A 15,000-nucleotide genomic window follows, 5' to 3' on the forward strand; every position below is an offset into this window, starting at 1 on the left:
TGAGAAGTTGTAACCCAGTTATAGAGCACTTGATTATCAGTTTCCAGCACCAGCTGTGTATATTCGCGAAGAATGTAAAGAAATATCAGAAGATAATGCAGCGTTGCTATTTATTACCCTATAATTAAAGTTCTGACAGTGTTTCTATTATAAAACCTTATTTCCAAGGGTTCATAACTCAAGAGGCAATTTTTTTTTTTTCCTGCAAGACGAAGCCTCGCTTACCAGACTGAATCATTTAAAAAATATTTCAGTTAAATAAGGTTCGCCTATTAGAGAGGGTAAAATTCTCAAGGACTTTCATTAAGGTGCACATTTATATCTGCAAATCAAGAATCAAGGATATAGAAGAGGAAAATTTAAAAAAAAAAAATCAAGGATTCATGGAAAGGTTTTAATATAATTCTCTAGGAAATTATTCCCATGAAAACAATTTGTTTGAAAGAAAATGCCCTCTGGTCTTTTCCACACAAACTAGTCTTGGGCTAGTACATGAGAACCAAACTTAAAAGTGACTATGAACAGAAAGGGGACTGGCTAATTCGTTTCAACTGTCCTTACTGGAATAAAAGAGTAAACAGCCTGAACAGAGAAAGGTGAATTTAATTTTCAAGGCCCTTTAACTTTTTAATAATCTGAGGAACAGTATGGGAGGTACATTCTACCCTCCCAGTTCTCCTGATATAAATTCATTCAAGATTTATATTTGTGTAATAGAGAAGCAGAATTCGGTCCATCATTTCTAATGAACGGCTGGCTTGCTCTTGAAAAACGCAATTAGAAAAAATCTAGCCCCTTAATTCAGAACAGCTTTGAGCTAGAACAAGAGGTCTCAATGCTGCAAACACGGATGGAAGCCCGGCTGCACCGCGGCTACTCGCCGTCCCTGCAGCACGACCCGAGCGGGGCTGGGGATGCTGGAAACGGTTTGCTACAATATTCCCTAGTTATTTTAGGCTTTTCTTTTCTATGGGAAAAGACAATTCTCATCTGGAATAAACCTGTGTTTCCTGTGATCTCGAATAGTAAAGACAAAAGGACTGCAGGATTAGGTGCCTGGCCCGGTATTGATGTGGGAGGCAAGGAGCTGACTGGTGAGACTGGCAGGAGTCGGGAAAACCCATGTGGGCTTTAACCCTGCTCCGAAACGTGTATCCAAGCTCTCACAGTCACTGTGCCAACGCAGGTGAAACATCAATAAATATGAAAGTAAGTCAAGGGCTCGTTCTGTCATTTTACTCAAGATTAGCTCCCTGCATTCACCGCTTACTCATGTGTGTAGGAACAACGGGACCGAGATCCCAATTTGTCTCTCTGACCTTTTGAAGTGAAGGCTTTAAATGAAGCAGCGCGGAGCGGCTGTCTCGTTTGATCTTCAGAAACTGCGAGGCAAAACTCCTCAGGTTGCTCCAGTCTACAGTGGGCTGGTGGAGGGGGGGGAAGACTGCCATGGGGGAAATATCGCCTCCGAATACTGGGAAGTCCTACCTCACCCTCTTGACTGAGGAGCTCGACACAGGCTGGGGTGGTCCCCGACATGAGGGCAACCTGAGAGTCCTAGGAAATGTGGTAAGGACGTTTCCATCCTCACTCTAGAGCAGCTGCGTATCTTCACTATGAATGTAAAGAAATATCAGAAGATAACACAATGCTATTTATTTCCCTGCAATTAATGTTCTCACAGTGTTTCTATTATCAAACATTATTTGCAAGGGTTTGCAACTTGCAGAGAAAATTTTCTATCGAGATCACAGAATCACAGAATGGGTTGGGTTGGAAAGGACCTTAAAGATCATCGAGTTCCAACCCCCCTGCCATGGGCAGGGACACCTCCCACTAGAAGAGGAAGCCTCACTTACCAGATTGAGCTGAGTTAAAGCATCACTGGTAGATGAACCAAGGCAGAGCTCCACCTCGCCACGGAGCTGGGCGAGACCTCCTGCGGCCATGGGCCCGATCTGGGCGTGCACCGAGGACAGCAGGAGTCAACTCAAAACCACGGAGCTCTGGTGTATTGAGTGTGTTCACCACAAGCCCTAGCACAACGTTACAGCATCTCTTCTTTCCCTTTTCTTGGTTTGGAGAGTGACTCACTGTGAAACTTGAACCCATTTGCTTTAATTGTACCATGCCTCAGTTTCCCCATCAGTCAAAACAAGAGAAATTTGCTCTCATCAGTGCAAGAGGTGATAACAGTAGTGAACATCTATGATAAGAAAAGCTGGTAAGAAGTGTAAGGCAGTCCTGCTACTTGGCTCTACCAACTGTGACTTCTGCACCTATGCACGCTTTCTTGAGAAGTCCGCTTCTACTCAACCTCAACCAGATGCAAAATCACAACTCCACAGTGCTAGGAAAATATCTGAACACTTACCATTGGATCTCCCATGGGTTTTTTGATTGCTTAATGGAGTGATTTTAAAGACAGGTACCACATGCACTCTCTTACACTTTAAAAGGAAAGTACAGTGTCTTGATGGTGTCCAAAGGCATGAAGGCATGTGTGTGGAGGGCAACCAGCCTAAGCCTTTCACCGGCTGTGGACAGTGCTTGGGCAAAGGAAAGATCATAGAATCCTGGAATGGTTTGGGTTGGAAGGGACCTTAAAGATTGTCAAGTTCCACCCCCTGCCATGGGCAGGGACACCTCCCACTAGCCCAGGTTGCCCAAAGCCTCATCCAGCCTGGCCTTGAACCCCTCCAGGGATGGGGCATCCACAGCTTCTCTGGGCAACCTGGGCCACTGCCTCACTCCCCGCACAGGAAAACATTTCTTCCCAATATCTAACCTAAATCTGCCCTCTTTCAGCTTCTGCTGATGCCCACTGCCGGGCTGGGGAGAGGAGCAACCCGGCGTGATGGGAAGGAACCTGAAACCATACCTGTCTGCAAAGAAAGGTCTTCACACCGGAAGTCCTTACCAAGAGTCCTCTTCTTGCTTCTTCCCAGAGCGGAGTTGAAAATCTTGGAATTGTCGTAACGTTTTATTATCGCTTGCAAAACAGATTCGACTCCATCAGATAAAGACACAATTGCATTCATTGACTCTGACACAAGGATATGCATAGTGATAAACATACAGATAGATGTACACACTTATACATGAATGAGATATGCTAATTAAAAATTGCAGTGGGCACTTTATTAAAAATTTATTGTACAATCTACATCTTCAAAACATTTTACATCAACAAATACAGCAGCTTGACTGCTGGAATCATAAGTGATTTATCTTTAAAAGGCTGTATTTGTAACTGGATGCAGATTCTTGATGAACTGCCGTTACATTTAAACTACTGGTTTTTATTGGAAGCGTTTTGACTGTTATCTGTTTGTTCTCCATCCTTGAGAGAAATAAAACAAGTGTCTCGGCTTTCATTTTATCGGATAGATGGCACCACGTAGCATATTTCCCATGCTAGTTTTGAATTACAGCTGTTTATCTTTCAGCTTTCTTTAAGATTAATTAAATGCAAATGTAACTCCGCGAATCATGGGATTACCTGCCAGACCCCTTATTAATACCTTCACTTAAAAAACCCCTGTGCCAGAGAGTCATTAATTTGCAAAAAAAAAAAAAAAAAAAAAAAAAGTGTTAAAGCAGCCCCTTTGCCTCCAAACAACGCAGCGATGGCTGCCCAATTAGCCCGGCCGCGTTCGGATCCTCCTTTCAGGCCCTGTGGCCCTTTGAGGACACAATAAGGCTCCAATGATAACCTGGCAACCTAGGTAGAAACTCAGCCAAGTGTGAGCGTTTGAAGCTGCAGCTTGGCTGCCATCGTGTCGGCGAAAAAGAAAGAATTCAGGCACCATGTCATCCAGTACAAAGGATAAAAACAGATTCAACCGGAAATTCAATGTGGCACCACATATGGGATACATGAGTGCGGTTATACAACAGGCCACATATTTTTTTTCTTTTTTTTTTTTTTTTTTTTTACGGTTTCCTGCATGTGATGCCGAGGACATGTGTAACCATCATAACGTCTCTAAGAATCTGTATTTAATTTGAGCTGGGGTGGTGGCAGGGATTGGAGATCTGAAGCCGCCACAGGTTTGTGGCAGATGGCTCTGTGTCAGCTATGACAAGCAGCCAGGCTCGGCTTCCTCTGCAGATTTTCTTTTCTCTCTGATCAGGTAAATATGGGCACACTCTGGAAACTTCCACAATTCTGCCTGAGGCTGCAAGTTTGTGACTTAGCCCCATCTGTCACAAATCTTCCCTGGGTTCTGCTGCGAGCAAAGACCTGAATTTACCGCCGAGCGCTGCCCAAGAAAACCCAGCCGTCTCGCCCTGCGAGGAAGCACAAGAGAAAAAAACGCACGAAGGTGCATTAGATGCCGCGACACAAAAGGGATGTCTCTCGAGGGGAAAAGGAGCGCGGCTCGGTGCCGAAACGCTCTGCAACACCCGGGATTTCAGGAGCGGTGGAAGGGAGTTGGCTGGACAATGCTTACGTGGCGTTATTTGGAAACAGGGTGAATTCTGCTTTTTTTTTTTTTTTTTTTTTTTTTTTAAGACAGGTAAGCTGGTCAGCAGACCCAGGTTATTGGCTCCTGGATAAGCACCCTTTTTTTTTTTTTTTTTTAAAGTGATAGCTCTGCAGAGGTGTGAGCATTTGTTTTTTTCATGGAATATAATGTGATTCAGTCAACAGGCTCCAAATACACAAATCAAGAAGTTTTCACACAAGCAAGATCTCCCCATGCAGAACAGGCAGCATAGTAAGATGTCAGGAGCAGTACAATATGATATAATCACCATTTTTGTATCTTGTGTCCTAAGATCAGGACTGAAGTGATTAATATCTACTCTGCCGTCATTAGGCTTCAGAGTTAACCTTTAGAATTTAATAAGGAGCGTTCATCTATTCAGACCTGCTGTTTCAGGACAGTTGGAGTTCAAGCAGCCAGTACTGATTTGGCATGTATTTTATGCACTTCTAAAAAAATTACCTTAACAAAATTAAGAATTAGAGACCATTATTCAGCACAAAACCTGAGATTCAGCAGGCAAGACAGCAGAGCGATTTACAGAGCTCATTTGTATCATGTCAGCTCTACTCTGTGACCCAGCTCCTTCCCTCTGTGAGTATTGGGGAAGCATCAAGGTGGAAAGCAGCTTGTAGTTAATTACTTCTGGAGCTCAGCCTTCAAACTCTAAGCACCTTTGGAAACCGCCACCAAAAGACAGCCTTGGTTTACACCAACTGGGTGCACTGGGAGGCCTGAGTCAGAGCTACGGAACACCCCTTGGGAGGCTAACAGTATTTCCCTGAACAAACTGGGCTGTTCTGCTGTTTCTTGTATCAGCCTTTTAAAACTCATTTCATTCTTTCTGTCTTTAAACAAGAACACATCAAATGATGGATGCGAACCCATGCAAGATACCCTGGGGAGTACCTTGCATGGGGTGGTTCAGAACACACTGACCAACATTAGGAAAAGTTTCAGGCTTGCTTTCTCAAGGTAATTTGAATATAGTTTACTGAAGGAAAAAAAAAAGCTTTCATGCTTTTTGCAACTTTTCTTCCCAAGTTCATCATATTTCTTTTGACTCATTTCTCCATCTACCATTTTCCAGAGGCTGTGGTTCATCTGACAGTTTTCATTTACTTCCTAAAACTAAATGAGAAGCTATCTAATGTTGTTATAATAAAAAGGGACATGTACAGCACACTTATACATATGTCTATAGATGCATGGCTGTATAGCTCATTTCTCCCAGTGAGGATCCATGTCAGCTAGCAAACTTCACTCTACCACCACTGCTTCCAGACCCACCTGCTGCTTGAAGACCTCAGGTTGACTCAAAATGCTTCAACTGCATCCCACAGTCTAGCAGATCTTCCTACCTGTGCAAACCTCCTACGCTAGCTGGGTTTCACCTATATCAACCATATGTAGGGGAATGAAAAATGTCAAGACTTCAGTCTGACCTGGATGCAACCCTGAGCAACTTGATCCAACTTTGAAGGGAGATCCTCCTTCGAAGCTGGCCCTGCTTTGAGCAGAGTTTGACCAGATGACCTCCAGCGGTACCTTCACTACGACTCTGTGTTTTAAATAACTAACCGACGTTTTTTGTCACATAAGAAATCCTTATGTTACATACATTTTACTTAGGATCCCATGCCTAAGCACCAACACAGAGATGGGAGAGCACGGACTCAGCACGCTGCACGCCAGAGCTCCCAGCCTGCTAAAACCTTCCCATACAGGATCCAAGAAGCAGATCTAGACCATCTCTGAAACCAGTTTAAATTATGCTTACTGGAAACGGAGCATCTCAAGAGTCAAAATACAAGTTCCCCACTTGTGCTTCCAACCTCCCAATGCTAACCATTTAGAAGCCCGAATTCAACACAACGCCTTCTTTTTTTTTTCTCTGCAAACACGCTCTGCTGATGAACAGAAAAGCCAGCAGGATGGATGGAAATATTTGTACTATTTGCATACCCTATAAAGCTCTTAAATTAACTTTATCAGCTCAGGACAAAAAGATCTGGAGAACACTGTAAGCAAACATCTGCTCAATATACATTTCCCTGTTAAAAAGTAAACAGTATGTTTGGCTCCATAAGGAACAGGTTGAAAATTATCAGAGAGTACAACACATCGCATAAACTGATGGCATGGCCTAGAATACTCCGTGAAGTAATGATCCCACCAGCACAAAAACAGCTCTTGAGCATCAAAATGGCTTGAATGATGGGAGACAAGAATATAAACATGGAATAACATTCACAAGGAGAGCCCGAAAACAGCGGGATACTGTAAATGTTTGACAAATGTTGATAAAATAATGAATGGTATAGAAAAGATGGAGAGGGAGCTTCTGCTTCCAGGCGACCAACTCCAGAATAAGAAGACAATGCAGCAGAAGGTGGGGAAATCTTGAGCCAACTGAAGGAAAAGCTTTTCATGCCGTCTGTAAATGTCTGATGAACTGCTTTCCTCTAGGAAACCGTCAAAGACAAAACCAGGACCTGAATGTCCCAGGGAGATCTACTATGTACAGCCTGGCAATACTTAATATTAGAAGAAGACTATGAAAGACGATAAAATCTCCATGACCAGGGTTAGGACCAATCTCTAACTCTAAAAGACCAAAAGAAGACTTTTAATATCCTTCAGCCTTCTCCCAAGGTGGTGCTGCTCACCACCATCAAAACCACAGCACTGAACACATGGTGCGCTAATCCGGAGCATCCTTATGGAAAAACAAATTTCTCGTGGAGGTTTGCTGGGGAATGGGTAAGGTAAGGGCAGAGGCATCATCCCTGGCTCTTACATGGCCTGTACATGAACAACCACTGCTCCTTGAAACAGGGCTGACAGGACATCTGGTATGAGGCTCCCCTGCATCCTCACGAGTCCAACTCCCCGTATCCTTAGGCTCAGAATGCCTCCTGCTGCTTGCCTAGCTATGCCTAAATATTAAAGCCGGACCAGGAGCAGTTTTCCCTTTTACACGTCTTCCTGAAATACCAAAGTTACTGCTTTATCTCAAATCAGAGCAAAAAAGAGAAGGAAGAAAAGAAAAAAAAAGAAAGTTTTGTTAGAACTGCCCTATACAGCCAAATCCTGAGACTGGAAACAATTCAGATGTCTACGGTCTAACTGGGATCTTAATTTGATTTTACAGCAGTTTAATCCCTTTGAATTCAGCAGACTTCCTTCTACAGTGGTGTAAGAAAGCAAAAAAAGAAAAAAAAATCACGCCATGTGTCTTTTCATAGGCAGGTGAGCTTCTGTAGTGTGATGGAAATGAGAAGATGAGTGTCAGAAAGTGGGCCAAATTCTTTTCTCTGTTAAACAAGCATGAACGAGAGTAGGTTTTTTTTTTTTTTTTTTTTTTTTTTTTTTTTTCTGTAGGAACTGAAGCTGACAGCATGTCAACCAGCACTCATTCAGCTGGGAGGGCTGGGAGAGATTATTTAAAGTTGTCAGCTCCTTCCATGCCTGGCTTTTGGCAACTCTTCTTGTCCCTTTCCACTGTATACTCTTTATACATGCTGGTTTAAATTAAGAAACTGAAGTGAGGGAACTGAAAGGTAAACTTCAAGAAAATAATGCAGAAACAAATGCTTTGCCCTATATATATATATACACACATATATATTTAAATTTTAAATCTACTAGATAGGCAGCCTGCAAACACTGACAGGTCTGAGGGTGCACTCCAAGTGAAACCCTGTCGCTACTTGCTTCATTCGGGCTCTTTGGCAACCACAAATACCCAGGAACCAGAGAGCAACGTTTGATTCCACAGAACCGGAACAGAACAAATAATTGATAACAAATGAGGTTTGCTTCCTGCTCATCTCAATCTTCTGTTCATAACGGGTGGAAGGCAACGTCGAAACGCGAACGAGCCCGCCGTGGGTGCAGTGAGAATACGCAGGGTAAGCCATACATCATTTGGAAAGGTTTTCATAGGTGCTTACATTACAGACATTTTTAAAAGTCTGCCAGCCTGAATCTGCGAGTGAAGCTATTACAGTTTAATGCCTGGGTCTGTGCATTTTCACAGGGACACTCACCGGCTGCCCCACTGCCGTTCGTCTCCCTTTTGCCCCCAACTTTGTCAGCACACGCACTGAGGACAACCAAAGGCATAAACCGCCTGTTTAATTAGACCACTGGCTAATTATTATGGATATCCTTAGAAATAAAACCACAACAGTATGTACAAGGATAAGCCAAGGCACTTCTGATGATGATGACTTCCTGATCTACAAAGCAGAATCCCCCCCTACCCAGTTGAGAAAAGCACTCTTCGCTTGGAAAGCATTTTTACTTTCAAGACTTCACAGCTCCTTTATGAACTTGAGGCATGGAGCATGTCAGGAAGATTTCTGAAAGAAAAATAGCTAGTTAGTCTGCACTAATGCGCTGGGGTCTCTTTTCTATTCTATCATTATATACATAATATTATACTGATCTGAAAAAAAGTGAAAATGCAGTAGAAGTGCTGCATAACCTTCATGGTTTCACCCTTTTCAGCTTCCTAAACAGCGGCATCGTTCCAACTCCAACGCCATCTCTACATCCACATTTTTTCTAGGAGGGTTTGAGGATAGCTCCACTGCGGAAGGAAGACTTGGCCTCTGTGGGTGTAGGTCCAAAAGACAACTCTAACAGTATTCTCCCAGCTGATCCAAAGCCTATTAAAGACAACAGGTTTGGGATTACGCTCTCCTACGCTCGTTTTAAAACGATCCCCCATTCAGCTCCACCGCTACCTGTTGCAGACCCTCAGTCCCATCGCTCCGAAGGTCTGAACAGGGCTGCACTGGCAATAACTAGTGTATGTGTACAAGGGGTGAGATACACACCTTCAGCTTCTGCCTGCAACTCATCCCAAGAGATTTTTTTTTTTTTTTTTAAGAAAAGAAAACCAGCGTTTTGCTTATGGTGCTTGTGCACACATTCGAAACTCATGTTATTTTATTCCAGGATTTGCTCTACTGTTATTTCCGTTTTTAGTGTGCCTTGGCTCTGGTTAGGAGCTGGGGATGCACATGTTGGGAGAAGATCCACGTGAACCCAACTATGAGCTGAACTTGAAGCACTGGGAAACGTCGAAGTAAACGTTTAAGGACTGTTTTCCCTTTGAAGCCACCATGTATAACTCTACGATACTATTGACTCAAGAAGTAATGCTGAGCACTGGAAGTGTTCAGTCAGCATTTTAAACTATTATGAGCTACCTTCTGAACCATTGCCAAGTTAATAGACAATGAAAGATAATGAGCTTGAAATTGGGTGTTAAATTGCATTTTTGGTTCTCTCCCCTTTTTTTTTTTTTCTTTCTTGAAGTTTAACTGTTTCCTGCAGAACCGCCATCATCTTTGATGTATCATTATGTAAACGTCTATTTTTAGGTCACAAAAAAAGTCAAGCATGGGCTAAACCCTGGCTCCTCCTGCTCCATGTGTGCGGGAAGGGGTCGCGAGGCAGGCGACGTGCAGCGAGACCCAACGCTTTCTGGTCCCCAGAAGGAAGAAGGTGGAGGGATGAGGTTAGGTCTGCTGGCAGCATGAGCCTCCAAATTAAGGAGGAGATTATTTCTCTTGCTCATTAATAGTGTGCCTGGATGGGGAAGGCTAAGAAGACCGTATTTGTATTGCACAGGTAACACGAGGAGGCTTTCTATGCACTCCCAAGCCTTTATGGACTTTAATCCAAATTCAATTTTTTTTATTTTTTAATTTATTTTTACAATTGGAAACACCTTTGTCGTGCAGGGGTAATGTGCATCCAACCTGCCCACAGCGTAGCCAGGGCTGTAATAGTCAGAAAACACTGTAAGTTTCTATATCAGCATGTAGAAAATCGCAGTTTTTTTTTTTCTACAAGCAGCATCATGTAATAATAACTCTTCACTGGAATAATATAAAATTTAGTGCTTCGTCTACAGTTGCGTAATTAAAAAAAAAAAAAATAAGGTGTGACTCCTAGCCGTATAAATACACCTCTTGAAAATGCGAAAGTCAGTCTAGCATTGAAAACTCCATCAAGACATGAACGGAGGGTCGGCTGCTGAAGCTGTATTTTATACAAAGAACTGCAAAGAACAGGGCATGATAAACACCAGTAAATTATCCTTCCGAGAAACTTTTTAATGTTCAACACACTTTAAAAAGCAAAGAGTAAAAATAATCATAATGGTGAAAATAATTCAAATAATTCCGAAAGCAGAGAAATCTTACCTGATACCTGTCACCTGCATTTTTTGAGGACTGAAGATGAAATTAGGATAGGGAGGTAGGCTTATCCTCATTAGTATAATTGTAGGATCTTTCTTTTATTTTCCTTTTAAACTAATGAGTTGCATTAATACAGGTTCATTTTTATAAGCCTCTTGGGTCCAAACGTAAAGGACGGTCATTTTAGAAAACAATAAATTAAAAAAAAAGCATGTAGGATGCATTAAGTGCACGTATTTCATAAGACCTAGGTTAATACAACTGGCATCTAGTTTAATTAATCCTTGTTAGTGTAACGACTAATATCCCTCCCTAGCATGTTTCCTTTAAACATTAGTATGTTAATTAAATGTTGTTTTTTTTAAGGGGTTTTTTCCTTTGTACTTCAATATGGCATTATATCATGTAAAACTATTCCGAACAACTACCTTATAGAGATGTTTCCTTACAATATCTGGTCTCTTGCAGAAATTCTGAAGCCTTTTAAAAAGCTGTTCAGGTGTAGAATACAGATATTCAGCTGCAGGAAAAACAGATACATTTTTAATGAAACAAAAACCTCAAAGCACACACTCGATATTAGTCACTTTACTAATTAAAAATGCATATTGCTCTGTGCCGCCTCGTGTTTTACATTATTTAAGCATGATTTTATAAGGTTACCTCAGCTCACAAGGATGTTTAATGCTAAATAAGACTGTGTAGTTGTGCTGTTTAGACATCTCCTTTGGGTGATTAAAATACATTATTCTAATGTAACACAATGCATATGTGATACATTTAGTCATGAGGTTTTCCAAAGAACTGGGACTACAGCAGCGTGGATCCTGTACCGCAGACGCATACTATGAAGTATTAAATGGTTTAAATCATTTGGTGTGATTTTCAGGCCTCGATTTTTTTTTCCCCCCCTCCTGTATATCAAAAAAAAAAAAAAAAATCTGCAAACCATTGCAGCATCACTGACCTTTTAACAAAAAAATCTATCATTACGGGTTGTGTATGCTAACAATGAAGAATGCTATTTCAAAACTTGCTTTTGTGTTATCTTAAAAGACCAGATGGCAAATATAAACTTCGTCTAATGTATTAAAACACATAAAATTTTCCTTAACACTAACATGTTGGCTTGCCAAATAAACAATCGCTTTTGCTCAAAGTTTATTCTCAAACTTTATATATTTTAGCACGAATCACGTTATTACGTTGCAGCAAAAAAAGAACGGGCAACAACGCAGCTACCTGGAAATATCTCTGGGTACACCAAGGCATTGGGACACAGCGGGTAACAGCCGCAATACACAGCTTCCACCCTGCAGATTAGAAATAATAAATACACGAAAAAAGACATTAGTGGACCAAAAACTTGCTCTGGTGCAAGAGCGTTGAGGTTGACTACATACAGCAAGAGTGAAACATTTTTTTTTCCCTCAGCAGCACAATCCTTCTAAATGCCAAAGTTGCTCTTTTTCAAGAAAATTTTATTGATCATATGAATTACATAGAACAGAACAGCGAGCATATGTTTTGTTCGCTGAATAAATCAAAGCGCGGCTCTGCATTTTTTTTGTTTTTTAAATACTGTTTAACACATTTTATAATCAGCAGACAGACACATGTAACAACATGGTGAAGTATGGACGGCTCTTCTTAATAATGCTGCAGAAAAAACACCCAGGGCGGACGTGCACACGTCATGCACACCCAGCCACTGTCACCCGGCTCGACAGATATTCTCCTTCGACTTTCAGATGCCAAAGGTTAGAATTAAATATATCTTAGGCACAACTTGCAGCGTGCTTCGGGCTGGGCTATTTCAGCTTATGGATAATTTCCTGTATTTTTCGGGTCATATACTCTTATATTTTTTAATAACTACCGATGAGATTCCTTCGCCAAAGCGCGCAAGGCTTTGTACTTGGGGTTTGCCAAGGAACAATTTACATATTTCCTCTAACATCAAACCCAAATATTTTGTGACTGCGACACGGAGGCGCAAAGTTTTCTGGTAGAGAGTCGAAAGAAAAGCTATCCTCTTCGTGTTTGCGTGGGAATAACCGAACGGGTTAAAGGCATTGAATTTTCAGTTTATTTTTTTTGCATAATGACCATTGATCTGACATAATGTCCCTCCAAAGATACAACTGTAATTTCTGTTGGCCAGAAATTACACGGTGAAATTTAAAACACTTCTTAAAATATGTTTAGTTTATGAGAGTCTTTGAATTTCCTCCAACATGTTGACCATACGAGGACTTTATTTTTAACTTCAGTTTCTCTCGGTCCCCAGGAAAAAAATAGCTGAGATCTTGTCAATGTTCACCTTTTTCTATTTTCAGTGACAATCCAAAAGGCTTTCGCTACCTTCGTGTGCAAATCTGCTTTGGTACTTTATTACAGGCACCCAGAAGGAAGCCTTGTTTCCTTTAGATCTACTCAATTTTAAACAGAAAAAAAAAAAAAAAAAGAAATAAAATAAAGAATAACATATTCAGCTGTCATGGTAGAAAACTACACACATCCCAAAACCCAAAGATACACGTCTCTGCAAATGCGTTTGCTAAGCAATGATTGCTAGGTTTTTTCATAAACTTTTAAAATTTCTAATTTATGTTTTTTTTTTTAAATAACATATGCACTTCAGATTGCATTTTAAACATTAACAACAATTTCAAAGTGTACATCGTCTAGCACTATATTTTTTTACCAAAGGGAAATGTTTCTGATGTGTGATTTAATTGATGATTTCAGTTCTTAAATATTGTGTCATATGTCAAAGCAAATAGATTTTTAAATTTTTCTTTAATCTAGGAGGAAAAAAAAAGAGTGAAACTGTGGACATTTCAGTAATAGCTCAGATCACTAAGTTATGTTAAAATATTTGCTTTTTAATCATATCTTCTGCAGAGAAAAAAAAAAAAAAAAAAAAGAACAGCTTCCTAAAACAAAACTGGAGGCCAAGATGCAATCTGAGTCATCATTTGAGTTCACAATTTCTCCTTATGAAAACCCCGGGCAGGATCGTGAATTAGTAAAACCAGAATTTAACGCCTCTGTAGTTTGCCGGATAAAAGTTAAAATTTGGAATTCTTTCATTTGCAAATGATCTCATTTGCATCCTTATTTTCCACCTTTCCAGCCCCAAAGTTTACACCATGACAGGTCCTTACCGTGGTGCAAGAACTCTCGCTATAGACCCTACACCTTTCGGATGCCAAGACCTATAGACAAACCAAACTGGGCAGAGCATCCTCGAAGATCTTCAGCCCGACGACAGATGGGGAAGCTTTGCAGCTTCCCCCCATTTCTGTCCTTTTTCCAGAAAAGTATCATATCATAACAATAATACAATTATTCTTCATTTCAATCCTTAAGCACTACTAGCTAAATAATAAATAGAGTTCCGATTGATCTATTGTTAAAATGGCTAGTAAATGACCTTTTTATTCCAATTAACAAATCATCTGCTAAATCTATGAATCTTAATATTCAGATCTATTCACTTCAATTCATACAATTTATCTGCAAATAGTTGTTGGGCTTTTGATTCTAAATATAATTAGCTGATAATTTTGCTTGGCTGAATTACTTTTCTGGAGGGCCTGCTAAGGCTCTCAGTCGCATTATCTAGCAATAATGAATCTGATAGGTGAAATTTTTTACTGTAATGAGGATGAGACACAGTTGTGACACCTGAGTCTAGTAATAACAGAAGACTGCTAATTATCGACAGCACTTTTTTTGTGTGATGCACAGAGAAGAAAAAAATCCCTCATTATTAAAAAATAAAAAGTTACAATTAGAAGTGACACCGGAGGAGAGTAAATAAAATGGAGTGATTAAAACATTGCTGCTTTAAGGGTGTTTTTAATTAAGTGGAAATGCTAATGTTGTCATACTTAGCAGATGGGATTAAAATTAGTTATTGTAAGTAACTCATATTTTATGTTATGGTTTCCACAGCATGTCTACAAGATCTAAGAAAGTGATACATTCCATAAGACATTTAAAAAATGAAATTCTCATAGTCTTTACAGCTCATAATAATGAACATCATGAATAAACTATTGGAAAAAAAAAACCAACAAAAAAACCCTAAACCCAACCCTGCCAAGGATTTTACCAGAGTGACTTAACTCGCATGGAATGTAACCATCACGTACTGGGCTGCTGGGATCGCGCTGCTGGCCTGCCTTTGTCTTTTGCTGATCATTGCATTTCTGATTTCCTTCGCACTCTAACGATAACAGAAGTTTGGTGTTTGGGCAGGCATCCAACATCAAGCG

The 15,000-nt window shown here is 40.6% G+C and overlaps 1 protein-coding gene across 1 annotated transcript in view; it reads right to left on the reverse strand.

Moving 5' to 3' along the window:
• Nucleotides 1-3,119: 3,119 nt before the first annotated feature.
• The window catches only part of LOC104466688 (glycosyltransferase-like domain-containing protein 1), a gene marked incomplete at its 5' end in the record, with an annotated part of 17,647 nt that continues 5,766 nt past the window's right edge, over nt 3,120-15,000 (reverse strand). The window contains 3 exon segments of the mRNA XM_010080208.1: nt 3,120-4,293; nt 11,143-11,234; nt 11,957-12,027. Of these exon segments, the coding sequence (XP_010078510.1) occupies nt 4,210-4,293; nt 11,143-11,234; nt 11,957-12,027 (247 nt within the window).

Source organism: Pterocles gutturalis, unplaced genomic scaffold (assembly GCF_000699245.1).
Source record: "Pterocles gutturalis isolate BGI_N339 unplaced genomic scaffold, ASM69924v1 scaffold5014, whole genome shotgun sequence".
NCBI lineage: Eukaryota > Metazoa > Chordata > Aves > Pterocliformes > Pteroclidae > Pterocles > Pterocles gutturalis.